Source organism: Natrix helvetica (genome assembly GCF_964273705.1).
Source record: "Natrix helvetica genome assembly, chromosome: 1".
NCBI classification, from domain to species: domain Eukaryota; kingdom Metazoa; phylum Chordata; class Lepidosauria; order Squamata; family Natricidae; genus Natrix; species Natrix helvetica.
Genome location: NC_138548.1, coordinates 210,641,251 through 210,668,136, shown reverse-complemented (window position 1 = coordinate 210,668,136; position 26,886 = coordinate 210,641,251). Strand labels below are relative to the sequence as shown.

The window sequence follows — 26,886 nt, the reverse complement described above, 5'->3', positions numbered from 1 at the left end:
GAACAGTTTTTTTCCTCCAACTGACTTGGGTTCGTCTTGGTTACAGCCATGCAATTCGGTCAGCTCCTGACTCACTTGGATACTACCCAGCAAATGATTGCTAATTCCCTGAAGGATAACGTCACCCTGCTGACACAGGTAAGACTTAGAACACTGAGAATCACCCGGGGTAGTGCCAGACCTCTGTGACCTGAATCTTCACGAACATCCCTCTGCACATGAAACATGCACGCCTGTCTCACAGTGTTTAAGAGTAGGGAGCAATCTGTTGCGCTCACCCAAAGTTATGCGGAGTTGTTTGTCCTATGACTGTGAGGTCTAGAAGGAGGAGTCTTGATATATAACATTTACTCAAGATTATATAGTAATTGGGAAGATACCTTTAACGTTTTCTTAGAAATGTCTTCTGAACATCAGAGGTCAGAGGGTAAGATTTTGGAAGAGGGCTGGTACCTACACTATATTGTCAAAAGTATTCGCTCACCTGCCTTTACTTGCATATGAACTTACTGTAAATGACATCCCATTCCTAATCCATAGGGTTCAATATGACGTCGGTCCACCCTTTGCAGCTATAACAGCTTCAACTCTTCTGGGAAGGCTGTGCCCAAGGTTTAGGAGTGTGTTTATGGGAATTTTTGACCATTCTTCCAGAAGCACATTTGTGAGGTCACACACTGATGTTGGATGAGTTTATGTGGCCTAACACTTGGTGGCTGAGTTGCTGTCATTCCCAAACACTTCCACGTTCTTATAATACAGCTGACAGTTGACTGTGGAATATTTAGGAGCGAGGACATTTCATGACTGGATTTGTTGCACAGGTGGCATCCTATCACAATTCCACGCTGGAATTCACTGAGCTCCTGAGAGCGGCTCATTCTTTCACAAATGTTTGTAAAAACAGTCTGCATGCCTAGGTACTTGATTTTATACACCTGTGGCCATGGAGGGGATTGGAACACCTGATTCTGATTATTTGGATGCCTGAAGGTATGCTAATATTCTGGGAGGACACAAGAGTCAGAATCAACACAACCATAGAGGCTCAGGCCTTTATGGAAAAAAATAAAGCCCTCCTAGATAAACCTGATGATACTACACCAGACACACAGGAACGGGAGGGGCCGGAGCTCTGCTGGCGGGGGGAGAAGGGGCAACATCGAGAAAACTCAGATCACAAAAATGAACAAGAAAAAATGTAAAATGATTGAAATTATTTGAAGATAAAAGTTTATATGCTGACAAAGTACTATTAACTTGTAACAATCTAATGTATTAATAAATGAAAAGTATGAGCATGGGGGGAGGGACCACCTCCGGCATATTGTAACTGCCAAAATTTGTAACCTATTCCACTACCCCTTTCCTTGTTTATTTTTTTAAAAACCAATAAAATTTTGTTTAAAAAAACAAACAAATGCGCTTCTGGAAGAATGGTCAAAAATTCCCATAAACACACTCCTGAACCTTGGGCACAGCCTTCCCAGAAGAGTTGAAGCTGTTAAAGCTGCAAAGGTGGACCGACGTCATATTGAACCCCAATGGATTAGGAATGGGATGTCACTTCCAGTAAGTTCATATGTGAGTAAAGGTAGGTCAGCGAATACTTTTGGCAATATAGTGTATATACAGACATGATGGATGTAGATAGATTAGATGATAGATAGATAGTAGATAGATAGATAGATAGATAGATAGATAGATAGATAGATAGATAGATAGATAGATGATAGATAGATAGATAGATAGATAGATAGATAGATAGATAGATAGATAGATGATAGATAGATGATAGATAGATAGATGATAGATAGATAGATAGATAGATAGAGATAGATAGAGAGATACATAGAGATAGATAGATAGAGATAGATAGATAGAGATAGATAGATGATAGATAGATGATAGATAGATAGATAGATAGATAGATAGATAGATAGATAGATAGATAGATAGATAGATAGGAGAGAGGGAGGGAGGGAGAGAGAGAGAGAGAGAGAGAGAGATAATTTGCAAATTATGAAAAATGTAAAATAAAAAAAGGATGTTTGCCCAATTTATTCTGTGTGGAGGATACTGTTATTCTTGATATGTATTGAATTGGTTTACTAAAGCACAGCCTCTAGTTATTAGATATCAGCACTACCCTGAAGCACTGTTCCCTCTAAAGTGCGCGGCTGCGCGGCCGCGCAGGTGGCAACAAAACACCGCACAGCAGTTTCCAACTGCCGCACAGTGTTTTGTACTGTCACAGGCGCCGGAGGCTGGGGAGGTCCTTTGCAGACGGCTAGAACTGGCCGCCCGCAAAGGACCTCCCCGGACTTGTTTTGGTGAGCCCGGGGCGACTGACGCTAGTTCAGCAAAGCAAGCCCGGGGAGGTCCTTTGTGGGCAGCCAATCCTAGCTGCTTGCGCCCGGCGCTGCGGCTAAAATAAACCCTCAAAGCCCCTGCTGCTACTGGAATATCTGCTGCCGCCTCCTCCTCCTCTAACAGCACCACATTTGCTGCCCGACGCTGCGGCAGATTTCCTGACAGTGAGAAGTGAAGCCGCCAAAGCTCCCGCCGGCGCCCCCGTCCATGGCAGCGGCGCCTCCCTCTCTGTTCGGAGCACCTGAGCTGAGCCCCGCGTTACCCCTGCCCCCTCCTCTGCGTTGCTTTTGAGGAGCCATGAGGCCGCGGGAGCCAGTAGGAAGGCGGCGGAGGGCAGCAGGGGGGAAAAAAAGCCTCATGGCTTCTCAAAAGCACGGCGGAGGAGGAGAAGGCAGCAGGGGTAATGCGGTGCCCAGCTCAGGTGCTCCGAGTGGAGGGGGACGCACCGCCGCCGCTGCCATGGGCGGGGGCGCCAGCGGGAGCTTTGGCGGCTTCACTCCAAATGTGGTGGTGCTGTTTGAGGAGGAGAAGGAGGAGGAGGTAGCTGTTATTCTGGTGGCGGCAGGGGCTCGTCGTCAGCATCTTCAGCAGCAGCCCTGTCCCCTGTGAAAAAAACCGAAGATGGAGCAGATCCACGCAGATGACGTCGCCGCAACATGACTGGAGGAGGAATTCTGGGAGTTGAAGTCCACAAGTCTTCAAGCTGTCAGGTTTGAAGACCCTGGGTTTTTTTTTTTTCTAAAGGGTTAAGGGTGCAAGGGTCTTGCAACTTGACAGCTTTAAGACTTGCATGCTTCAATGCCAGAGTTCCTGAGCCAACATGACTGGAGGAGGAATTCTGGGAGTTGAAGTCCACAAGTCTTAAAGCTGTCAAGTTTGAAGACCCCTTGGGATTTTTTTTCCTAAAGGGTTAGGGATGCAAGGATCTTGTAACTTGACAGCTTTAAGACTTGCGTGCTTCAAATACCAGAGTTTCTGACCCATCATTTTGGTTGCTAAGCAGGAGCGTTGTTAAGTGATACTATATAACACTTTTAATTAAGCGGGTACCTTGAATAAACATAACTTTGAGTTTCAAATAATACTGATTTTGTTGTTGTCTTAGGTGACACATGTGAAAAAAATTCAGGTGCTGCTCAGGCATAAAAATGTGCCGCTCAAACACTATACTTTTCTGCTCACACTGAAAAAAAATTAGAGGGAACATTGCTCTGAAGATATCAGCACCAAGAGGTTCAGTGGCACAGTGGTTAGAGTACAGAACTGCAGGCTATTTTTGCTGACTGCCAGCTAACTGCAATTTGGCAGTTCGAATCTCACCAGACTCAGTTTGGCTCAGCCTTCCATCCTTCCGAGGTTGGTAAAATGAGGACCCAGATTGTTGGGGGCAATAAACTGATTCTGTAAAACCGCTTAGAGAGGGCTGTGAAGCACTGCGAAGCAGTATATAAGTCTAAGTGCTATTGCTATTTGGGGTTTCCAGATGGTAGATAGCCTCAACTTGGTGCTCATGGGGTCCTCACTGTATATGGTGGTAGGCGAGGGGTTCCAATGAATCTGCCTGGCTGTTTCCCCTTCGTGGCTGACCATTTTCCCCTCACCCTCTCTCCTTAGGTTCAGAAAGCTATGAAAGAGAATCTAGCTGCTGTTGAAGACAATTTTGCCAGCATCAACTCACGGGTACAGAAGCTGGCCAAATAAACCTCCTCTAACAGAAAAGGCAGGGCGGGAAGGTTTGCCCCCACTCTTGTAAAACACACACTAATTGCTCTGTCCTCTCCTTACCTTCGTCCCTTTTTTTGCACATTCATAGCAGGGGTTGAACCTTCCTATGGGCCAGAGGACTGAGTGCTTCTATGTTAAAAGGCAGCTGGATCCCTCCCCCTTTCCAATGTTTCCCTGTCCCTGAAGGCTGCTGATTGCAGAGGGGAAAGCTGCACTCCCTGCTTGGATGGGAAAGCTCTGTGAGGGAAGTCATCCTTTGGCCCATTCCTCAAGGAAGGTCCGCTGCCTCTTTGGCCCGTAAGGAAGGGCCTTTTACATGGAAAGGTGTCTTATGTTCTCAGCATGGGAGTTGAATTGTGTTGTATAATTATTTTCTGTCATTAAACTCTGATGCTTACTGCTTTGTGCTGTAGTCTTTTTTTTTAAAGTTGAGACATAAATCAGTGGTGGGATTCAATTTTTTTTACTACCGGTTCTGTGGGCGTGGCTTTGTGGGTGTGGCAGGGGAAGGACACTGCAAAATCCCCATTCCCTCCCCACCCCACTAACCTGCTTTCCAGCTCTGTTCTCCTGTTCAGGGCAACAAAAGAAGATTGGCTGGGAGGCAGCGGGGGCAGGGCCAGCCTATTTGCTGGTTCTCCGAACTACTCAAAATTTCTGCTACCGGCTCTCCAGAATCTGTCAGAACTGGCTGAAGACCACCTCTGTATAACATCTAACATGTCTCTCGCCTTCAAATGATTTGTTATATTCTCGTCTGTTTTCATCAGGGATTAAACTCTCCTTTGCTACTTCCAGGCCTAGGGTGGCGTATTACTAGATATCAGTGGGTACTGAGCAGCAAGGCAGTTCTGAAGGGCCTGCCTGGGAGTATCCTGGTAGGTCAGAGAGGGTGTGGGAGGGATTCTCCAGCTCATTGTCTAAAGTTGGGCTGTATGAACTTGCCATCTGGCTTTGCACAGGGTTAATGAGGCCTCACATTCTTGTCTTCCCTCTGGGGATCACAGCAGCTTTAGGGACCCGGAATGCCTTGGAGAAGTGGGCCTCGCGTGTGCCTCCATAAAGGAAGAAGAGAGAAGAGCATTCAGCCTGTCGCAAATGGGTGCTTTCTTTTGCAACGTAATGCAACCATTTCTGAAGAGCCCTCAGAGCTCTTGGTGTATCAAAGCTGTACAAAGCATCAGAAGCAAAGTAAATCTGTTAATCCCAAACGCACAAATCAGCCTCCTTAGATTTCTACCTGCCACATGTAATGTCAGTATCATGATGTCAGTAAGAAAATAAGACCCCTCATTATCATGTCAGATAATGTCAGTAAGGAAATAAGACCCCTCATCTTCTCTCTTGGCTTCCCTCCTAGCAGTTACTGTATACTTTGGGTCCTGTTTGAAGCACAAGACTATTTGGAGACTAAAATGAAAAAAGATTAAATCACAGTAGACATTTCTATAATAACTTTTCCAGTGGTGGAATTCATTTTTTTTACTACTGGTTCTGTAGGTGTGGTTTGGTGGGCATGGCATGGGCATGGCATGGCTTAGTGGGTGTGGCTTGGGCGTGGCAGGGGAAGAATACTGTAAAACCTCCATTCCCTCCCTACTCCAGGAGGAGGTTACTGCAAAATCTCCATTCCCTCCCAATCAGCTGGGACTCAGGAGACAGAGAAGAGATGGGGGCGTGGCCAGCCAGAGGTGGTATTTGCCGGTTCTCTGAACTATTCAAAATTTCCGCTACCGGTTCTCCAGAACTGGTCAAAACCTGCTGAATACCACCTCTGGTATAGTACATATGGATACCCCTTAGAGATACTGAATTGTAGTGAATGCTCTGGAAATGAAATGCAGCTACCAGACTAGTTTCTAAGATGTTTCTAGGTTTCCAGTATTTTTGTATAATCTAGTAGCTTCTTCCGGACTGATACTCAACTGAGCTTTGAAAATCAAAACATTTGGAAGATTTGTTATCAGATACCACTGGAGAAAGGAGAATCTTGTCTTGAATTTTTATAGATCACTTAAGAATCAACCCAGGTAGTTTATTCACTGAACTTTGCCCCCTCCCCCCGTTTTCCTTCAAGTAGTATTTTGACATCTAGAAGCCTGCAATTACATTGATCACATTGCCCTAGTAGTCAAATATCTGTTTGTGCGGGGGAGGGGGTATTTTTGTATACGTGGATCTAACTATCGGTAGTTCATCTCCTTTTAGGGATAGAACAGTAGCCAATGGAATGCCACCCAATTTGTATAGATAAAGTGAACTGGGAAATATCCGGTTGAAATCCGGAACAGTCTATACTGGCTGTTATAAGAACCATCCCACAGCTTTTTCCTATTACATATGTTGAACCAGTGGTGGGATTCAAAATTATTTACTACTGGTTCTGTGGGTGTGGCCTGGTGGGTGTGGCTTGGCAGGGGACGGATACTGTAAAAACTCCATTCCCTCCCCACTCCATGGGAAAGTTACTGCAAAGTCCACATTCCCTCCTGATCAGCTGGGACTTGGGAGGCAGAGAATAGATGGGGACGGGGTCAGTCAGAGATGGTATTTATCGGTTCTCCAAACTACTCAAAATTTCCGCCACCTGTTCTCCAGAACTGGTCACAATCTGCTGAATATCACCTCTGTGTTGAACAAAGAAAAAAAATGATTAAGCAAATGAAAAAAAAAAGTCCAGTACAGGGAAGAAGCAAAATTTGGTTGGAACTGTTGAAGAGATGATCCGTGAGAATGATTTATCTTGCATAATAACATAATTTATGCATAATTTATCTTGCATAATGTCTCACTTTCTCAAGGAGCTGGAATAGGTAGCATTTTCAGGTGTCAAAGTCTCCTTTTAGCGCTCTTAGCTAATTTGCCATGCTTCTAATGCAAGCCAATGCTTGGCTGACAAGACAAGGAGATCTCGCTATTATCATGATCTCAGGAGGTGAGCTGAAGTCAGGCAATTTAGTAATGCCGCATTACCTAATGCGTTTGAAGTATCATTAGTCATGAAGCAAAGACTTTCTAATTTAATGCTAGTTCTGAATGAGAATTGAAAGAGAATTGAAACAATGCAGGGAGGCAGCTGCCAATCTGCAAACCACCTGCTTGTTATTGCTTGTTAAGGTTGCCTGCCCAGTAAGGCTGTTTTCTTTGAGACAAGGCAGTTTCAGCCTCTTCCCCCATCCTAAGTTAAGAATATAGTCCTGTTCCAAGGCTAGAGTTTCAGCTGCCCAAAAACAATCGCATCCAGCTGTTTTAAATACATATTTTAATACTTGATACAAAACACCCCCCCCAAAAATAAACAAATAAACAGTAACTTCAATCTAAGCTTCAAAATATTTTCATCTGTTAAATTAAAAGTCGCTCCCATAGAAAAGCTACAATTCACAATTGTGTATTTTTATTTTTACAAAACAAAATGTAAGCTCGAAAAAGGAAAAATAGCTTTTCCCCCCCATTCCTTTTTTTCTTCTTCTTTATACAAAAGAAAGGCCGAAGTTGGTTGGTTGAAGTGCATGGGAGGGAAGGGGAGACACAGCACAACCTGTACAGTATCTACACAGTGCTTTTGCATAATGTGTCGAGAGTTACAACCGGATGGGGGAAGAGGGAGGGGGGGCGGTGTGAATGTGATTTGGTCATTTAGAGATGAGGATTGTAGTGTTATGTGTTTGGGGGAATGAATGAGGAGAGGAGCAGGGGAAAGGGAGCTCGCGCTGGCAAAGATGGGCCAAGTGTATTTTTGAGCACAAAATCGTCTTTCTCCACCCCACCCCAATGTGCTATGACCTGAGTGTTCTTTTGAGGATTTTTTTTTTTTTTTAAAGGGAAATACAAGGAAATAATATATAGTTTAAAAACAAATAAGGGTATTTTTGTGTAGGGAAGAAGGATGCACTTGAGACTCTTACAGTCCCAGAGTTGCAACTGGACTTGAAGAGGAGAATAGAACAGGCTAAGTCACCATTCAGGGTGTGGCATATTGTCGCTGTCTTTGAGTAGCATATAAATAGAGGCAGAGAGGCTGCGTTGGGAGGGAAGGGAAGAAATTTCTGGGAAAACTGAATAGGATTTTTCCTTGAACTTAATGTGGCTTATTTTCCTTATTGCTTTGTACCTTGGCCACTGGGATCAGGACCAAGCTTGCCTGCGTGTGTGTGACAGAGACAGAGAGAAAGAGAGTGTGTGTGTGTATGTTTGGCAAGGCAGAGAGAAGAAGCGACTGATTCTTGTACTAAAACCCTGAGCCGGTTCTCACCCGCGTGCGGTGCACGCAGGCCTGAGGTAAGGTGGGAAGTGAAAGGGCGTCGTCGTCTCCCTCCAGGAGGACACGGCCCTTGCTACTCCTTGCTGAGGTTTGGGGGGACCCAACCGTAGGGGAATCTCACCAGGGGTGGGGGAAGACACAAAAGCAAGGGCAGGAGGGTCTCCTGCACCACCAAGAGGAACGTTACAAACATGGCTTCAAGAAGTGCTATGGGCGTGGCCCTCTCCCCCTTAGCCTCCTCCTGACAGCAAACCCACACACCCCTCCCCCCAAAAAAATGCTGAGACCAGAGCTGCACCGTGTGCTTTTAGAGATCCCTCTGGCAAAAGATTCTGGAATCCAGGCAAGTGGTGAAGCTAAAACACATTCATGGTCAAGATGCTCAGAGCCGTCAGCAACAACCGATCCTTTTGCTGGTATTTCCTCCCCTCCTTTGGGCTACACCTATAGGCTGGGCCCCAGAGATGGAAGGGGATCATGGATGGGGAGAGACAGATGTCCCAAGCTCTCTTTGTTTAAGAGTGGACAGTGGTGGAGACCCCTTGGTTCCAGGCAGTGTTATGTGGCCAATTTCCTCCTCCTGTTTTTCACAGGCCGACCAGGCCGAGGACGTCGAGCAACAGTGTAGTCAACCTACAAGAGGGGAAAAAGTGAGGAAAGACAAGTTAGGTTACAATTCACAAGTCTGGATGACAGCACCACTCCTTATTCCTTCCCTTACAAAGCGGGGGAGGGTGCATCCTCAGGAGCAGGGGTGTCCAACCTTGGAAACTTTAAGACTTGTGGACTTCAACTCCCAGAATTCCTCAGCCAGCAAAGCTGAGGTCGGCTCCACAATTGATAGGGCTTTCAGTTAGGACAGATATAACAGGACGCTGTGCTAAGAAGAGACTCTATGGTGGAGGAACCGGACTTCCGGTTGACTCCAGAATTGAACGGGGGGGCTTCCGGTTAGGACCTTTGTGGCTCTTTGAGTGTTTAAGGTTGCTGACCACTGGACTAATTTAGTGAAGAGAAGGACCAGGGGTGACATGATACTATCTTCCCAGTACTTGAGGGGCTCTCAACAGAGAAGAGGGGATCAATTTATCCCTCAAAGCACCTGAGGACAGGACAAGAAGTGATGGGTGGGAGCTTGGCAGAGGAAGAAGTTCCAACTTGGAACTAAGGCAGAATTTCCTGACAGCGAGAACAATTAATCAATGGAATGGAACAATTAATTATCCTGGAATTGTGGGTGCTCCATCAGTGGAGGGTTTCAAAAAGGCACTTCTTCAGGATGGAATAAGGACTCCTGCCTTGAACAGAGGTTTGGATAAGAAGATGTCCAGGGTCCCTTCAAAGCTGGCTAAGGAATTCTGGGAGTTGAAGTCCACAAGTCTTAAAAGTTGCCAAGGTTGGAGTCTCCCGCTCAGGAGTAATAACTCTTGAGCATCCCTTCTGCAGTCTTTGTAAACGGCCCTCTGCAGCCACAATTGCCAAAAATCAGTGGCATTTTTCCCCTCCACACTGCAGCAGAAACCGTAGTATAAACCATGAAGGAGCCGTTTACCTCAATTTAAAAAGAGGCAGAACACATCAATACTGTACGCCAAACCTTAGGGAAATCCCCTCCCTAAGAAATACTGGCTTCGTCTACTTCACATTCTCACCCACAAGAAAAAAATACATATTTACCAATGGGCTGGACCCTGGATCAATGCTAGGACCCCGAATCCGTGTAGTCTCAGGTCGGGCACTGGGCCGGACACCACTGCAATGAGAAAACAGTGGCCTAATAAATAACCTCTGAGATATCTCAGGACTTGCTTTGAATTCTGCTATCTTTACGAATCCCGTCCCTTCTGGGCACTGATTCTCACCTGCTTTTCCTCCTTCGGCCACGGCGGGCTGGTCGCCTACCTGGAGGTCCCTAGAAAAAGAAATGGGTTAGAAGGTAAATAATTCTGAAGATGTCCGCTTTCTAAAAGCACTCCAGAGCTGACGGTAAGACAACTCCACACAATTGGCTTGATTGGCAATGCATGGTTTCACACCCATTCTACAAGGATCAGCTCATCCATTCAACTTAAGGAAACAGTAAAGCTTTCCTAAACCTTTTTCGTTTCAGTCTGAAGACAACGTGGGAAAATGTAAATGTGTGCACAGAGACACCCATAATTAAATGCTGCCCCACGTAACATATGCACAATGTTAGATAACCTGGCACATCGCTATATGATTCTCCTGTTCTCTACATGCATGGGTTTATATTTACTATTGTTAGAATGAGGGCAAGTTATTGAAACAGCAACACATACATACCTCCCCCATAGTTTGAAGAGTCCAAAATTCTTCCTGAGTAAGCTTTAGAATAGTCTTTTACTTTAAAACCAAAGTCCTCTGAAGAAGGAGCAATCAAAGGAAACAAAACAATGTTTGGGTTCACACATCACACTAAGCCATAATATCAGTCTTACCCCACTAGAATCAGGTTGCGTCCTGCAAGCCCTCTGCTGCTTGCAACTCTATAATCTAACCCAGGGGTGTTAAACTGGCGGCCTGCGGGCTGGATAGGTCACGCACAGGGCACATCTACCCCAGCTCCGCGAAGGGAAAAAACATCGTGAAGCGTCACATAATGGCAAATTGACATGGCAAGTTTCAATAACCAGGATCTAACCAATCCCACAAATTCCTCAAATAGGCTTCAACCTATGACCAAATCCCACAAGATTACCATATTTTTCGGAGCATAAGACACACTGGAGTATAAGACGCACCAAGATTTTGAAGAGGCAAATTAAAAAGAGGCAGGCCTCCCCAAAACGACTTGTTTTTCATGAAAACGGGCCCGTTTTTTGTCAAAAAAAGTGCAGGCATAGCCTTTAGGAGATTTATAGAGTCTTCCTGGGGGCTGAGGGACAAAAACGAAGAGAAAACAGCCTAAAGGCTATGCACGGACATTTTTGCAAAGGGGGCGGCATTTCGGGAGGCCAAAAATGCTGTATTCAGTGTATATAACACACCCGATTTTCACCCTCTTTTTTGAGGCAAAAAAGGTGCGTCTTATACTCCAAAAAAATATAGTACTTTGTTAAGATAGCTGGAGCACTAAATACAGTTTCCCCCAATTTGTTTTATGTCTCATTGAGATGAAAACAGCAGCTTTCAATTTCTAAAGCAAACAGCCTCCTTGTCTGACCTCTATGTAGTGCGGAGTCAGCCTTGTGTCAGAAGAGCTCAGCCTGGTTTCCAACAGTGCTGATTTTAAAGCCAAGACAGCTGGAAGGGTAGAAAGTGCTGTGAAGATCAGAAGCAGTCTGTACTTTTAGAGCAGGGGTGGGGAACCAAAGCCCTTTTATGATTGGTGGACTTCAACTCCCAGAATTCTGGGAGTTGAAGTCCACCAGTCATAAAAGGGCCATGGTTTTCCACCCCTGTTTAGAGTGCTATAAACCCCCAGCAATTCTGGTTTGCAAATGAAAAATTTATATGAATCTTGCTAACTCTAGCTTACTTAACAAATCATGATTAAGAAAACCATGGCTTAGCATAATGTATGAACCGAATCAATACCATGAAATCATATGGCTATTGGTCTAATACAAGGAAAAAAAAACAAAGACACACCATGAAGCACTTTCTGGAGGACTATGGAAAAACTGGGAGTCTTCCTAGCGGACCTGGACTGATGTAAAAAGAGACTTAACGGTATACAGCTATTCCTCAACTTATAACCATTCATTTAGTGACCAATCAAATTTACAACAGCACTGAAAACAATGATTTATGAGTGGTTCTTAGGCATTGCCAAAATATCCCCACGATCATGTGAACAAAATCAGATGGTTGGCAACCGGCATGCATTTACAACCTTTGCCATATCTCAGGGTTGTGTGATTCCGCAGTTGCGACCTCAGCTGGCTTCCAATGAACGATCGGTATGGAAAGCTAGATTTGCTGAAAACTGTACTGATTTGCTTAACAACTGTGGCATACACACAAAAACCCCTCGTAAAGTTGGGCATGACTCTCTTTAACAACTGCCTTGCTTATATTATGGAAATATTAATCCCAATTGCAGCCAGTGTGGACCCAAGGTTCAAACTGGGGTTATCTTTCACCTAAAGAAGAGACCAACACAACTGCTTTGTAGATTAGATCAAAGATGCATCCTGGTCCAGCACTTGAGGTTTGATGGAGTTGTCAATAAGAAAGTACCTCCAGAAAGCAAGCTTTTTCCTTTTGGAGTGTCTGGACAATTGTGGTAAAAAACAATTTCCCTACAATTTCCTTGAACTCCTTCCTTGTTCTATCTAAGCCTTCCCCAACTGGGTACCTTTCAGTTACACTGAGACTACAACCCCCAGAATTCAGTCAGTTGACTGGCAATTGCAGGGGATGCAGTCTCCAAACACCTGAAGGGTACCAAGTTGGAGAGGCCCAATTAAACACTTCTACATACCTTTATCTCCTGAACAGCAAAAGGACCTGCTTGGGTTTCTGCACTGCTAGCCACCATTTCCCCGTTGCAACGCCAGGTGGGATGCGACAAATGTCCTGCGCCCAACTCAGGAAGCTGGCCATTGAAGTGGCGCCTTCCCCGCCCCCGCCCCCGCCGTCCAGTCTTGCTGCCCCGGAGTGATCCTCGCAGAAGGCTGCTGGCAGAGTCCCCGTTCAGTTCTTCCAGGCTACATCTGAGCCGCTTGTGGGGAGAGTGGGAACCGCTGGCTTCTTGCCCTGCGGGGGCCTCCTGTTCTCCTTGCCGGGCTGGCTCAAGGGCTCTGGGCGACTCTAAGGCACTTGTGAGGGCAGTGTCCGTGCAAGGGGGCAAGATAGTCTGGTGGCTTGGCTCAGTCTCTGGCACAGGGAGCACACTGGACAAGGCGGAGGCTGGAGGTTCACTGGGTAGCACCAGTTTCTCTGGGGCACTGAAACCAGTGCTTAGCTGGCAAACAGAGAGTGAGAAAGAGAGAAGAAACCTTCGTGAGATCATTTTATCTTCTCTGCAGCAATTCAGGGGTTGCTTCTCCAAAAGATTTTCTGGACTTACATTTTGCCAAGTGGATGGATTTTTGAATGTTTATGTGGTTGTTAAGTATTCCATTTCTCAGGGCTGTCTTTCTAAAGAGCATTGATATCACACTCAATTGGTTCATCCTGGTCCTTTCTCATCTTTTAACCTTTCAGAGAAACAGTCAGAGGTGGTATTCAGCCGGTTTAGACCAGTTCGGGCGAACTAGTAGTGGAAATTTTGAACAGTTTGGAGAACCGGTAAGTACCACCTCTGGTAGCCCCACCCCTCCGTTCCCTGTCTTATATTCCCTTGTTTTTTAGCTCAGCTGATTCGCCCGGCAGACCGGATTGCCGTGCCTCAGCTGAGCTAAAAAACAGCTCAGCTCACCAGCACTGACACCGAGGACGGTCTTTGAGTGCTGCACGCGCGCAAAGTACGAGCGTGAAGCGTGCTATCATAGAACCGGCAGGAAAAGATTCTGGAAACAATGTATTGGATAGAGATCTGGACTTTCCATTGCCAACTGCCTCCAACTCAGGGTGCAGCTATTTATTTGCTGCCCTGCTATTTTGCTGGTGTTTTCCTCCTTACCCCAATTTCTCCTTTTCCTTTATCCTTTCTATTTTATTTATCTAACTTCCTGCTCCTTTTTCCTCCCGTTCCCCCCCTTTCCTTATACTTTCCTACTTAATTTAGTAACTTCTCTTCCCGTGATCTGATACTGCTTCCTCCGCTGCCGCCATCTGGAAGGAAGGAACGAAGGAAGGAATTGAGCGAAGAATGTCTAGTTAGTTCCCACGTAAACTAAGAAGGAAACATGTTTCAGAAGATATTGGTTGTTTAGACTAGGAATACTGAATCCCAACTGGGAACGGACAGGTAGAAGAATAAGGAGATTCCATTGTCTCACTGCTTTGTTCACCCCTAAAACAGCTATGGGTCTCACTTTAATATTTATTCAACCAGTTAACTGACTCCTTAGTGGCCCTTGTTGCTTTTGAAAGCTACATCTGCCCTCATCCATGACTTGGCTTGATGAGGGCACGAACCTGACATTACCACTGAAACCTAGGCGAGCTGAATTACCCATCTTGATTTCAGGCTTTGCTTACTCTTGGGGCAGCAGGAAAGGTGGTGGGTAAACCTCATGAAACAGCTTCAAAGAAGGACGGGACACTGAAAAAAAACCATCCTACTCTTGCTGGCACATTCCTCTTTTGATGCAATCCAATTACAGTAATTATGTGAATCCAAATATTTATTTATGTGCTCCTTGGCCATGTAATTTATGATTTAGGTGGAAGTGTATTCCTGACAGTTAGTAATAAGGATTGGTTCTAACTTCCTTAAAGTTCTGTAAAGAATTGATTTTATTTATTGTTTATTTATAAAAATTTATTAGTCGCCCCATCTTACCATAGGGTAACTCTGGGCGGCTTACAGTTGCATCTTAGTTAAAATAAAAATATTAAAATCAAACCTTAAAACCAAAGACACAAGGGCAGGTTGGGGGCAGAATGGGGAGGGAGGTGGGATCTATTATTAATCAGCCATCTGTCAGACCTGGAAGCCCCTCCCATTTTCCCACAGTAGAAATTGTGGTAGGCCTGAAGGCCCAATGTAAAAGATGGCTTCCAGATCTGACACCATCTCCATTGCACCGGGGCTCCAAGCCGAGTGGCATAGCCACAACTTTAGGCCCTTATGAAAAGATAAAATGGTTGGAGCCAGAAGATTCTGCTCCTTCTGCCTACACAACAATTTGTTCACAATGATATCTGCATACTGGACAAGACTCTGGCAGCATTGGTTAGTCAGTTGAGGATTGATAAATACACATACTGATGACACCTGACTCCGGACAAATGGCCTCCCTCAATGTCCTTATATGGACAGGTGAGATGAGAGCATAAAGTTGTGGTATTCTACAAATTGAAGTTTTCAGGTGCATCCCCCTCTCCTCTTCTAACCAAAACCAGCAGGAACTAAATATAGTCATGCCCAAAATCTGTCAGTGATAGGTTGACTAAACTAGAAAATTAACTCCACAGGAAGACTAAAATTACTATTATTGTGAGAGGTATAATAGCAACATTTTGTCCGTTGGATTATGTAATACCTTTTCTTTTTATTTATACTTCAGTAAATTAAGAAGCATCTGAGTCAATTCTGGATATTATCTGTCTGTTGTGGACTTAAAACAAGTTTCACTTTTCATTAACAGCAACGGATCTTGCACATCTCCGTCTAGGTCATTTTCCCTCTGCAAAGTCAGATCTTGCAGGAACTACTAGCCTAGGATTGCGGTATTTCTCTTGAAAATTTAAAATATAATGCAGGATCCCCATAATTCAGATACATATTTTTGGTACCGGGGGCCCCAATGAAAAAGTTACTAGGACACTAAGCGTGTTGTGAACTAAGAGACTTTGGGAATCACTGTTCTTCACAGCAGCCCAGGAAATAATCTTGAGGAAGGAATCACCCTAAAAAGGAGCTGGCTGGCAACCAACCAACCAACCAACCAATGCAATAAAAATGCAGAAATAATTAAATGTCACCCCTCTTAACCCAACAGTTTAATCCCCAATATGGGTCCTTATGCTTATGCTTAGCTGGTTCACTTGGTTGTTTTCCTTCAAGGGTTCTCCAGGCTTCTCTTCTGACATTTCATCTTTTGGCGTTTCTTGGAAAATCTAGCTCCTCCCCATTCTTCCTCTATAGGATTAGCAATAACCCTTAGACTTACATACCACTTCACAGTGCTTTACAGCTCTCTCTAAGCGGTTTACAGAGTCAGCCTACTGCTCCCAACAATCTGGGTTCTTATTTCATCGACTTTGGAAAGGTGGATGCCTGAGTCAACCTTGAGTCGGTGAGGATCGAACTGCTGGCAGTTGGCAGAATTAACCTGCAACGCTACATTCTGTCCACTGCAGCACCAGGGCTCCTCATTAATGCACAGTAAGAGGCTGCATAAGAGCATCCTGGTCCAAGGTTCTTATTATCTGGCCATTCCAGGCACAGAGGTCTACAACAAACTCAGGAAAAACCTCACATGTCCTCTGAAACTCCTTCAGGTTCATCAGGGCACCTGGTGCAGACGGTCTAATAAGAGCCGTGGTGGCACAGTGGTTAGAATGCAGTACTGCAGGCTAATTCTGCTGAGTGCCAACTGAACCAGCAGTTCAATTCTCACCAGGCTCAAGGTTGACTCAGCCTTCCTTCCTTCCGAGGTGGGTAAAATGAGGACCCAGATTGTTGGGGGCAATTGGCTGATTCTGTAATCAGCCTGCTTAGAGAGGGCTGAAAAGCGCTGTGAAGCAGTATATAAGTGGTATTGTTTATAGGTCATACCTTCTTGTAGGGGGAAGAGAAAATTGCGTAGGCACACCAAAATAGCAACCAAAGAGTGATCTAACCACGGCAAAAGACTGATATAATGTACTCCATCTTAGACCATATCACAGCTACCCCAAGGACCAAAACCAGATTTAATGTGTGATGTCTGGTTCTTTGATAATTGGGTTGCCATGAGCTCTTTGGCCATCCCAAATTCAATGCCATCAAGGGGAAGGTTAAAATCTCCAAGGACTATCAGCCCCAGGGAATCAACCACTAATCTGGCAAGGGAATCAATAGTTTTAGTGAACTCCTCAGAACCACCATATATTGTCCTTACAGATATTAAACACACTCCCTTTTTTTTTTGCTTCAAGTTTAATCTACGCACAATTGCAATTTGCAAATGTATTACTCTAAGTACACATTTGGGAATGAAACGCGCTCTTTTACCCCAAGTATGGATTTTGCTTATGGGAGAAACCAGGGTGGCTTGCTAAGTACCAGTTTGGGTGTGCTCCTGCGAGCTCGACGCTTCTGCGCATGCGTAGAAGCATCCGGGCAGGTGGGCGGAGCCTTCCACTGCCGCTACTACCAGTTCGGCTGATCCGGGCTGAACCGGCAGCAACTCACCACTGGAGAGAAGAGCTAAACATTTACCCATTGCCCACCTACCTTGAGGCTGATAGTGACACTATCAGGACTGCTTACCTGTAAGCTCTGGAGGAGGCAGGCCAGGGGGTTGGAGCCTGCCAGTAAGGGCAGTTGTCCTTGGAAAAGCTGGATTCCGAGAGGCCCTTGCAGATTGGGTGGCAAAAGAGACTGCTGGGCCTGGAGAAGAGGACTTCCAATCAGTGAGGGGCCTGAGGTTGGGTTCAGGGATGGAAGATCACCTTCACATGGGCAAAAGGGAGGAGAATGTCAACTCTGCTGCTGGCTTATAGCTATCATCAGCACCAACCCCAAATACTTCTAGGGGCAAGCCTTTGTACACCTCTTTTCTCCCCTCCAGACCTATAGTGAAGTGCTGGAATGTCAGGAGGACTTTATCTGTTATCCAAATTTGGCACATTCAGAAGGTATCTGAAATAGGCACCTTTGTGCCTACAAGTGCTTCTGTTTGCAATGGATTAAATCAGGCACGGGGGAGCTGAACTGAAGAATCATCCCTTTACAATAATTCCTGCATAGACAATAAGTATAACTCTTATTTCCTCTCCACCCAATCAGATCAGCAGAGGAATGCCAAAAGGGCCTGCACAGGGAGAAGCAAGTTGTTGGCACATCCACATTGAGCAAGAACTTGGCACAAACTACAGCTCTCCAGAGGTGGACAACTGCAGGTCATCCTTGCTCACTGATGCCTCGTTTAGTGACAGTTCAAAATTATGACAGTGTAAAGAAAACCAGGTTATGACCAATCCTCACATTTATGACTATTGTACAGGTTGGATAAAAATCTATGATTTAAAATAATAATAATGAAAAACCAGATTCTTAAATTTTAAATTGGATTTTTTTAAAATCACATTTATTTTAATAAAATGCTTTTGGAGTAAAAATCTACCTAAATATAGTTTTCTGTTTAAGATACATTAATATATTTAGTTTATTCAGCACGAAATGGAGCTTAATTATCTAGCATGAAGCTGTATATTCTGCAATATTTACATTTTGGGTGAACTCCTTCAATGAATCCAAGCTCTGCAAGCTAAATAGGGAATCTTCATTTTGTTTGCAAATGATAATATTAAAGATTCTAACTACCAGCAAGAATGAGTCTTTACATTTAAAGAGCACCTGTCATTTCAGATCCATCATGGCATTGCCTGTTAGTGGGCATCCGCTCACCTGCTGCTTACCACGCCCCTCACTTTGCTGTGTCCCTGTTGCATCACCAGCCATCCCATTAACTCAACAGTGGGTCAGAGGAGGAGCCGTTATGGGACAGAGATGACAGCTGCTCTTTAAAAATTATGATTTAACAGAGTTGATTTAAATCAAGCCTTTTTACTAGTGATTCACCCTGCTACTGTAGCAACCCATGGTCACGGGTTTTAGGCACTTCGCAATCGGTGTACATTTATGACGGTGGCAGTGCTCCATGCTCATATGACTCAGCAGAGTTAAGGAAGAACCCAGAAGCAAAATCAAGTCATGATCACATGATACCCCACTTAATGACTGCGGAATCATTTAACAACAAGGGGGAAGTGAGATCCCAAGTTGGTTGTGATTTAGCAATAGTGCTGTTGGTCTCAATTGTGATTGATAGGCGAGGACTACTGCATAACTCCAATAATATCCTGCCAGGAAGAATCAGGTTGGAGAAAACGAAGAGCCAAACATTAGAGCAGTGTTTCTCACCCTTGCCAACTTTAGTCCTGTGGAATTCAACTCCCAGAATTGAGAGGGGACTTAAAGTCGCCAAGGTTGAGAAACACTGCGTTAGAGCAATAGGGCATCTGTGGAGGGGGACAGTCTCTTTCTGCTTAGGGGCAGTAATTTGGGTTTTAATACCTTCACTTTCCCAGGAGTCTGGCATCGGATAAGATGACTATCAACTCACCCAGAAGTGTGGTACTCAGCAGCGGGTTGACGAGCTGGGGCAATATGGGATTCAGACGCCCAGAGGCACTGGGGGTACCCTCAGTAGTTGTCGGTGTGGTGTTAGTGGAGGTAGGTGCCACAGGAGTGCTAGCCAGGCCAGTCTGGGATGGAAGGACAGGAAAGGTCTGAGACAGGAGCAGCGCCATGGGGACAAGCCCCTCAGGTGATTTCAGGAGAGAACTCAAAGCTGTTGCGCATTTAAAGCGGGTGCAGAGCATTTTAAATATTGGTTCTTTGATTATCCTACAATTACCGTATTTTTCAGAGTATAAGATGCACCGGAGTATAATACACCAAGATTTTGAAGAGGCAAATTTAAAAAAAAAAAGTTTTTGCACTCTGCAGACGTCCCAAAAAGGGCCCGTTTTTTTTTTCCAAAAAAAGGACATGAATAGCCTTTAAGATGCTTGTAGAGTGCTCCTGGGGGGGTGCCCCTCCCCAAAAAACAAGCAAAAAACGGCCTGTTTTTCACTCATTTCTGCCCTCCCCAGCCCCCAGGAGCACTCTGAAAGCTTCCTAAAGACTCTGCACAGCCATTTTGGTGAAGGGGCGGGATTTCTGGAGGCAAAAAAATGCCGTATTCAGTGTATAAGATGTACCCAGATTTTCAGCCTCTGAAAACTTTGAGGGAAAAAGCTGCGTCTTATACTCCAAAAAATACAGTAGTTCATAACTCTTAATGCAAAGTCTCCTTGGAATCACATTCTTAATACATAAGGTCAACAGATCAGTATTATCTCCATAGTAGCTGAATAGATCTTGCGAAGGCTTTGCTAAAAAGCGACTATATTCCTTCCAACCTTTCAATGTTGCTCAGATAGCCTTCAACCTATGATCCAATCCCACAAGATCCTCATAACAGGGAGACATCATGGTGCCCTTCCCGTCCGATCCTATCACGTCTCCATGAAATGAAAAACTTCTAAAAGCAACTGGCCCCTTGCACAAACTTCTTACCTGTGTGGGGCTCGGTCCTGTGTCAGAAGAGCCCAGGCCAGTTGCCAACAATGCCGAGTTTAAAGCTAGGACAGCTGAAGGGGTGGAAAGTGCTGGGAAGAGCAAGGGATGCAGAGTTTCAGGCAAGCTGGCGAAGGGCTCCAACAATGGTTCGGTTGTCGCCGCTTCCCTCTGCCCTTCACAAGCCGCCTCTGGCAGTGCCAGCAGTGATGCCAGGAGCCCACTTGGCTGTTGTAGCAAATCCAGGCTGGGCAGCACCAGAGGCAACAAGGGCTGTCCGTCTGGCTCCTCTTGCAGATTAAGAGGGGGAAGTGGTGTCTCTGGGCCCAAGGTCAGCGAGAAGGGGAAGGAGCCCAGGGGGAACAGCCCAGGAGGTAGAGCATTCCCAAACGGCAGTGCTTGTTCCTGTGCCAGGAAGGGGAACGGATCGGTGCCTGTGGGCAGCGGGCAGCCCACGCCCCCACCTTCCACTGTGCTGGTGGTGACAATAACAGGGCTGGGGGTGGGAGGGGCTTTGGGAGTCATGAGTGAAGCCGAAGCAGCAGCAGCACCTGCAGGAAAGAAAACGAAGGCATCACCAATCACAGGAACAGCCACGCCCCTGCCTCAAGGGATGCTTGTTCCCAGAATGCACTGCACTTTGGAGGTGCCCCTTTGCGAAGCGTCCAACTCAGAGCACCTGCCCGGTGTCATCTGTAGCCAAACTCTCAGCAGACACTTACTCCACTTAATTCCTTGCGCAAGTATTTACAGTGGACAACGTGGGCTTGCGAGCAACTTTTTTGGATGCCAGGGTTCCTGTATATTTTAAGGGAAATACAGAGGGGGAAATTCCTCTTGCTAAAGGCTTAGGGGTATATCCTTTCTACTCTTCAGAATTAGTAACTGTGCTTGAATAATTCTAACAATTTAATTCAGAGACCAGTGAAATCTTCTGGGACTATAGATCACCCCTGAGGCACTTATCAGCCAACCATTCAGTCTTGCCTACTTTTCCTCTGATGAGGCATCGACTTTTAAGACCGCCATCAATAGCAGTTTAATCTAGAGATATTAGGAGATATATAGCTTTCACATAATCAAAGGGCCGGACTGACATTTTGGACTAAGTCATCATAGGCTTTGCTTTCGTTGGAAAAGACCCTGAGATTGGGGAAGATTGGAGGCAAAAGGAAGAGGGGACGGCAGAGGATGAGATGGTTAGATAGTGTAATTGACACAGTGGACATGGATTTGGGCATAATCTGGGAGATAATAGAAAACATGCTGTGGTCCATGGGTCGTGAGGAGTCAGACATGCCTGATACATCAAAAATACTTTGTTCGGATTGACAGGATTGGTTCTCAGCACTGATTTGCAAAAATGTACCGTATTTTTTGGAGTATCAGACGCACCAAGATTTTGAAGAGGCAAATTAAAAATAAATGTTTTTGAAGTTTGCAGACCTCCCAAAAACGGCCCATTTTTCAATCAAAAAAAGGACATGCATAGCCTTTAGGAGGCTTGTGGACTGCTCCTGGGGGCTGGAGGGGGGAGGCAAAAACGAGCAAAAAACGGCCTGTTTTTTGCAAAACGGGCTCATCTTTTGTCAAAAAAAGGGCATGCATAACCTTTAGGAGGCTTATAGAGTGTTCCTGGGGGCTGGGGGGCCAAAAACAAGCAAAAAACGGCCCATTTCCCGCTTATTTCTGCCCTCCCCAGCCCCCAGGAACACTCTGAAAGCCTCCTAAAGGCTATGCATGGCCATTTTGGTGAAGGGGATGGGGTTTCGGGAGGCCAAAAACGCTGTATTCAGTGTATAAGACACACCCAGATTTTCAGCCTCTTTTTTGAGGGAAAAAGGTGCGTCTTATACTCCGAAAAATACGGTAGTTTTTGGGTTAGCATAGGATAAGCCCACTTGACTGTAGCTTATTCGGCAAGCCTTAATTAAAACAAAACTGCTTTAATATAAAACATGAATCCAATCTTCCTTTACATTGTGGTATAATTATAAGTGTTACTAGGGCAGCATTGTCTGAACTTTATTTTCTTTTTTTAATTGTCCCTATTATGAATGTCACTGTTCAGGGGTGGGTGGGGTGGGGAATGCACCTTCTGCACCTGTTCCTGTAGAGGGGAAAATAGTAGTTAGGCATTACGTTAATGGCAGGACTAACCACTCCTCACAACTGCTCCTCCTCCATTCCTCAATCTGTACATTTCAAGACGGGAAGATAAACAATTTAACTGGCACATCGACTGGTAATCTGGCAGTAAGAAGCAGCAATTTATCTCACTGCAAAGCACAAGGATTAAACCACGGCTAGTTGTTCACTGTGCCCTTTGCCAAGGTGTAAGCCACATGTACCACAACAAAGGTTGGTTTGAGTAAACTTTCACAGAGCAGGGTATACCACAGACCACCTCCCATAGCTACTTCTGTCTGGGTAACATTAAACAACACAAAGGCCTACATTCAAATGTGTAACATTAAGCAAAACAAAGGCCTATGTGCCTCTGATTATTCAATGCCCACCTCCTCCATTTCATACGTATTTCTTTTGCCCAAACATTAACCTGTTGTAAATGTTATTCGAAACAGAATGTGTAACTGGTGACAAGCCTTGATTATAAATTCAGGGATTGCATAGTCAGAACTTTGCATGATCGGAAAGGATCAGATGGCAAACCAGCTCGGGCAGGGCCATTTGGTTCAGCAGAGATAAGATCTGCTTTCCTGGCCAAGAAAAAGGAGGCAAGACAATCAGGAGGCGTGACTGCTATGGGGCTGGCAATTCCCTGCCCTTTTTATTTCCTTTAAAGAGAAGGAGAAGCAAACTCTCCAGGACCTTCAGACAGCTGTCACTCAGCTGCAGCTCCCAATCGGGGGAGGGCAAAAACATGGTGACGGCCACCTCCACTTCCACATACAAACCTACCTGGCAGTCCATGGGATGCAAGTGGGGAGGTGGGAGGTTTTGGCTGTGGGGAACTCCCTGAGATCTGTTCGGAAGACGCAGAAGCCAGCTGACCAAAGAGGCTGAGGAGTTGGCTGTTGAAGTCCTGGAAGGGGGGCAAAGAATTGGGACTGTCGCCAGCAGGGGCCTGGAGAAGCGGGGGCAGGCCTGGCGTAGGTGAACTCCCGGGAGGAGCCAGCAGACTGAGCAGAGAGGCCAGCGGCTGTACCGGGGTGGCTGAGCTTGGGGGTCCATTCTTGGCCTCTCCTCTGGGGGGCTGGTCCCGAGGCCAGGGGTGACGGGTCAGGGTCTCCTCAGGATGGGTGACCCCCGCCTGCCCTGCGTGGGAATCCTTGAGCAGGCGCAAGACAGTGGGGGAGCGACGTTGCCGCCGAGGTGTCCGCCCGCCCACCACTGACAGCAGCAAGCGGTTAGGTAAAGTGCTGGCAGCCAGCTCGTCGGGATGCCCCCTGCTGGCCAGCTGGGCCTTGGCGGCTGCGCTCAACAAACTGCTGGCTGGGAAAGAGCCTGGGCCTTGCGGAGGAAGGAGCAGCAGGCCAGGCGGTCCTTTGCCTTCCGGGGCAGCTCCTAAGGGCACTGAGGGCAGGTTATTGCTGCTTTGGTTGGTTAAGGCGTTGGTCGGGGGTGTTGCGTCCAAGCTGGAGGTCCTGGAAGCCAGGCGGTGTCCAGAGGGGCCCTGCTCGGAGGAGGCAGAGGAGTGCCGTGACCGCTGTGGAGAAGGCTCAGCGCTGCCTGCTGACGAAGAAACGGAGGAGAGGCTGGTGGGGGCAGGCGAGCCGGCAGCATTCGCCTGCGACCCAAGAGGGATGGAACGGCCACTCCAGGGGCTGCCCTCTTGACCAGACCCCATCTCATCTAGCAGGGGAAAGAGGAAACTGTTGGATGAATAGGGCCGGGGCAATGCATCTGCTGAGGTCTTGTTGGACAGGAAAGAACCCCCGGCAGCATTCAGTTCAGACGGGAAGGTTGGGCGGGCACTGCCATTGACAGTGGGCGGCAGACGGCCTGGGAAGACATCCCCAAAGAAAGTGTTGTGATGGCGGGGAAAGGAAGAGCTTGGACCGGACCAGGCACTGCCATAACGATCAGAGGGACATTGCAAGGAGAGATCCGGCCCCTTGGGCAAGCTGGTTGGAGCTTTGCTGGAAAGAGTCTGCTGCAGGCAAGTGCTGGACCCTGGCATGGCCAGGTGTGGTGGCAGAGTCATTCCAGCCCCTGTCAATAGAGGAAAAGGTGATTATTCTCCCAAAGGAAGGACAAATAAGAAGCCCCAATTTACACCAAAAGCCTGGTCAGCTGCTTGGAAGGAATGAGGACACAGAAGATTAGATAGGAGGGGCTAAAAAAAAAATCTACTGTGTTTCCCCGAAAATAAGACAGGGTCTTATTTTCTTTTGACCCACAAAATATAATTTGGGCCTTATTATCAGGGGAGGGCTTATTGTTTTGGGTTGCTGGGAGCTGCTCTCTTGCGAGCGGGCTCCCAAAGAGCTGGGCACAGCCTCAGGGTCGAACAGCTGTGTTACGCTATCGCAGCAGCAACACAACAGCCATGAGGTGACCACGCTCACGAACAACTGCCCGGCAACCCCCCTTTCCAGCCGGGCACAGCGCCATTCACTGACCTAGGGGTATTGCCAAGCCGCGGGAGTTGCCCTCCAGCTCCCGCGGCTCGGCACCTTCGGAATGCCCCTAGGTCAGTGAATGGGGCTCTGCATGGCTGGAAAGGGGGGGGGGGGTTGCCGGGCAGCTGCTCATGAGCGTGGTCACCTCATGGCTGGTGTGTTGCTGCTGCGATAGCGCAACACAGCCGTTCCACCCTGAGGCTGTGCCCAGCTCTTCGGGAGCCCGCTCACAAGAGAGCAGCCGCCCGGCAAACCCCCCTCTCCTGCTGAGAACAGCACCGCTGACCAACCTAGCGGTATCCCGAAGACAGCAAGCAACGCGAGCACCTTTGCCCCCCACCTCATTCCCGCAGCTTGGCACCTTCGGGATACCGCTAGTCGGCGAGTGGTGCTCTGCCTGGCCGGAGGGGGAGGGATGTCCAGGGAGCTTATTTTTGGGGGGGGGCTTATACTTTTGCCCACGTGAAAAATGTGGCATGGCCTTAGTTTCAGGACATGTTGTATTTTTGGGGAACACAGTAAAATCAAGCTTCTTTTAAACAAGTTGGGACATCTAAGTTTCTCCACCTCAGCAATAAGCTAGGAAAACCAATCTTCATCACATTTCACACCTTCAGAGGCCTATTTGTTCTCCGTTTTTTTTACAATTGTGCCAATAATGCCGTTATTATGGAATTATAACTATCAATGGTATTATCATTGTTATTTATGGTTCTTATTTTTGTTGCCTGTTGCTTTTAATCCTACACTTGCCATCCAGAACCACAATTGCAGGAAGGGCAGCTATCTACACTGCCCTATTAAATCAATAGGATTATTGTAAGCTGCCCAGAGTTGTTGGATATGAGATGGGCAGCAAAGAAATTTTATAAAAAAAGGAAAGGAAGGAAGGAAGGAAGGAAGGAAGGAAGGAAGGAAGGAAGGAAGGAAGGAAGGAAGGAAGGAAGGAAGTAAGTTGGTAGATCTCAGACTCATTGCATGCAAAGCAAGATAGTTCAAGCCGTGATTTGTCATAATTGTGATGATTATGGCTTACAGTTCATGAAAACCCCAAATCCACAATCTCAGAAAATTAGAATATTGTGAAAAGGTGCAATATTCTAGGCTCAAAGTGTCCCACTCTAATCAGCTAATTAAGCCATAATACCTGCAAAGGGTTCCTGAGCCTTTAAATGGTCTTTCAGTCTGGTTCAGTAGGAATCACAATCATGGGAAAGACTGCTGACCTGACAGTTGTGCAGAAAACCAGCATTGACACCCTCCATGAGGAGGGAAAGCCTCAAAAGGTAATTGCAAAAGAAGTTGGATGTTCCCAAAGTGCCGTATCAAAGCACATTAATAGAAAGTTATGTGGAAGGGGAAAGTGTGGAAGAAAAAGGTGCACAAGCAGCAGGGATGACCGCAGCCTGGAGAGGATTGTCAGGAAAAGGCCATTCAAAAGTGTTGGGGACTTTCACAAGGAGTGGACTAAGGCTGGAGTCAGTGCATCAAGAGCCACCACACACAGACGGATCCTGGATATGGGCTTCAAATGTCGTATTCCTCTTGTCAAGCCGCTCCTGAACAACAAACAACATCAGAAGCGTCTTACCTGGGCTAAAGAAAAACAGACCTGGTCTGTTGCTCAGTGGTCCAAAGTCCTCTTTTCTGATGAGAGCAACTTTTGCATCTCATTTGGAAACCAAGGACCCAGAGTATGGAGGAGAAATGGAGAGGCACACACTGCAAAATGCTTGAAGTACAGTATGAAGTTTCCACAGTCTGTGTTGATTTGGGGAGCCATTTCATCTGCTGGTGTTGGTCCACTGTGCTTCATTAAGTCCAGGGTCAACGCAGCCGTCTACCAGGAGATTTTGGAGCATGCTTCCTTCCGCAGACAAGCTTCATGGGGATGCTGACTTCATTTTCCAGCAGGACTTGGCATCTGCCCACACTGCCAAAAGCACCAAAACCTGGTTCAATGATCGTGGGATTACTGTGCTTGATTGGCCAGCAAACTTGCCTGACTTGAACCCCATAGAGAATCTATG

General features: G+C 46.3%; 2 protein-coding genes across 2 annotated transcripts in view; one reads left to right on the top strand and one right to left on the bottom strand.

The window, feature by feature from the left end:
- Positions 1 to 4,495, top strand: part of DCTN2 (dynactin subunit 2) — a 68,295-nt gene extending 63,800 nt beyond the window's left edge. Inside the window, exons 13-14 of the mRNA XM_081955353.1 lie at positions 47 to 138; positions 3,988 to 4,495. Coding sequence (XP_081811479.1) covers positions 47 to 138; positions 3,988 to 4,074 — 179 coding nt within the window. The 3' untranslated portion in view covers positions 4,075 to 4,495. The remainder of the gene's footprint in view (positions 1 to 46; positions 139 to 3,987) is intronic.
- Positions 4,496 to 7,341: 2,846 nt separating this feature from the next.
- MBD6 (methyl-CpG binding domain protein 6) overlaps positions 7,342 to 26,886 on the bottom strand; it is a 28,961-nt gene continuing 9,416 nt past the window's right edge. Inside the window, exons 6-13 of the mRNA XM_081935278.1 lie at positions 23,193 to 24,446; positions 20,271 to 20,821; positions 19,273 to 19,414; positions 17,415 to 17,596; positions 12,810 to 13,292; positions 10,225 to 10,274; positions 10,040 to 10,115; positions 7,342 to 8,995 (exon numbers count right to left, since the gene is read on the bottom strand). Coding sequence (XP_081791404.1) covers positions 8,921 to 8,995; positions 10,040 to 10,115; positions 10,225 to 10,274; positions 12,810 to 13,292; positions 17,415 to 17,596; positions 19,273 to 19,414; positions 20,271 to 20,821; positions 23,193 to 24,446 — 2,813 coding nt within the window. The 3' untranslated portion in view covers positions 7,342 to 8,920. The remainder of the gene's footprint in view (positions 8,996 to 10,039; positions 10,116 to 10,224; positions 10,275 to 12,809; positions 13,293 to 17,414; positions 17,597 to 19,272; positions 19,415 to 20,270; positions 20,822 to 23,192; positions 24,447 to 26,886) is intronic.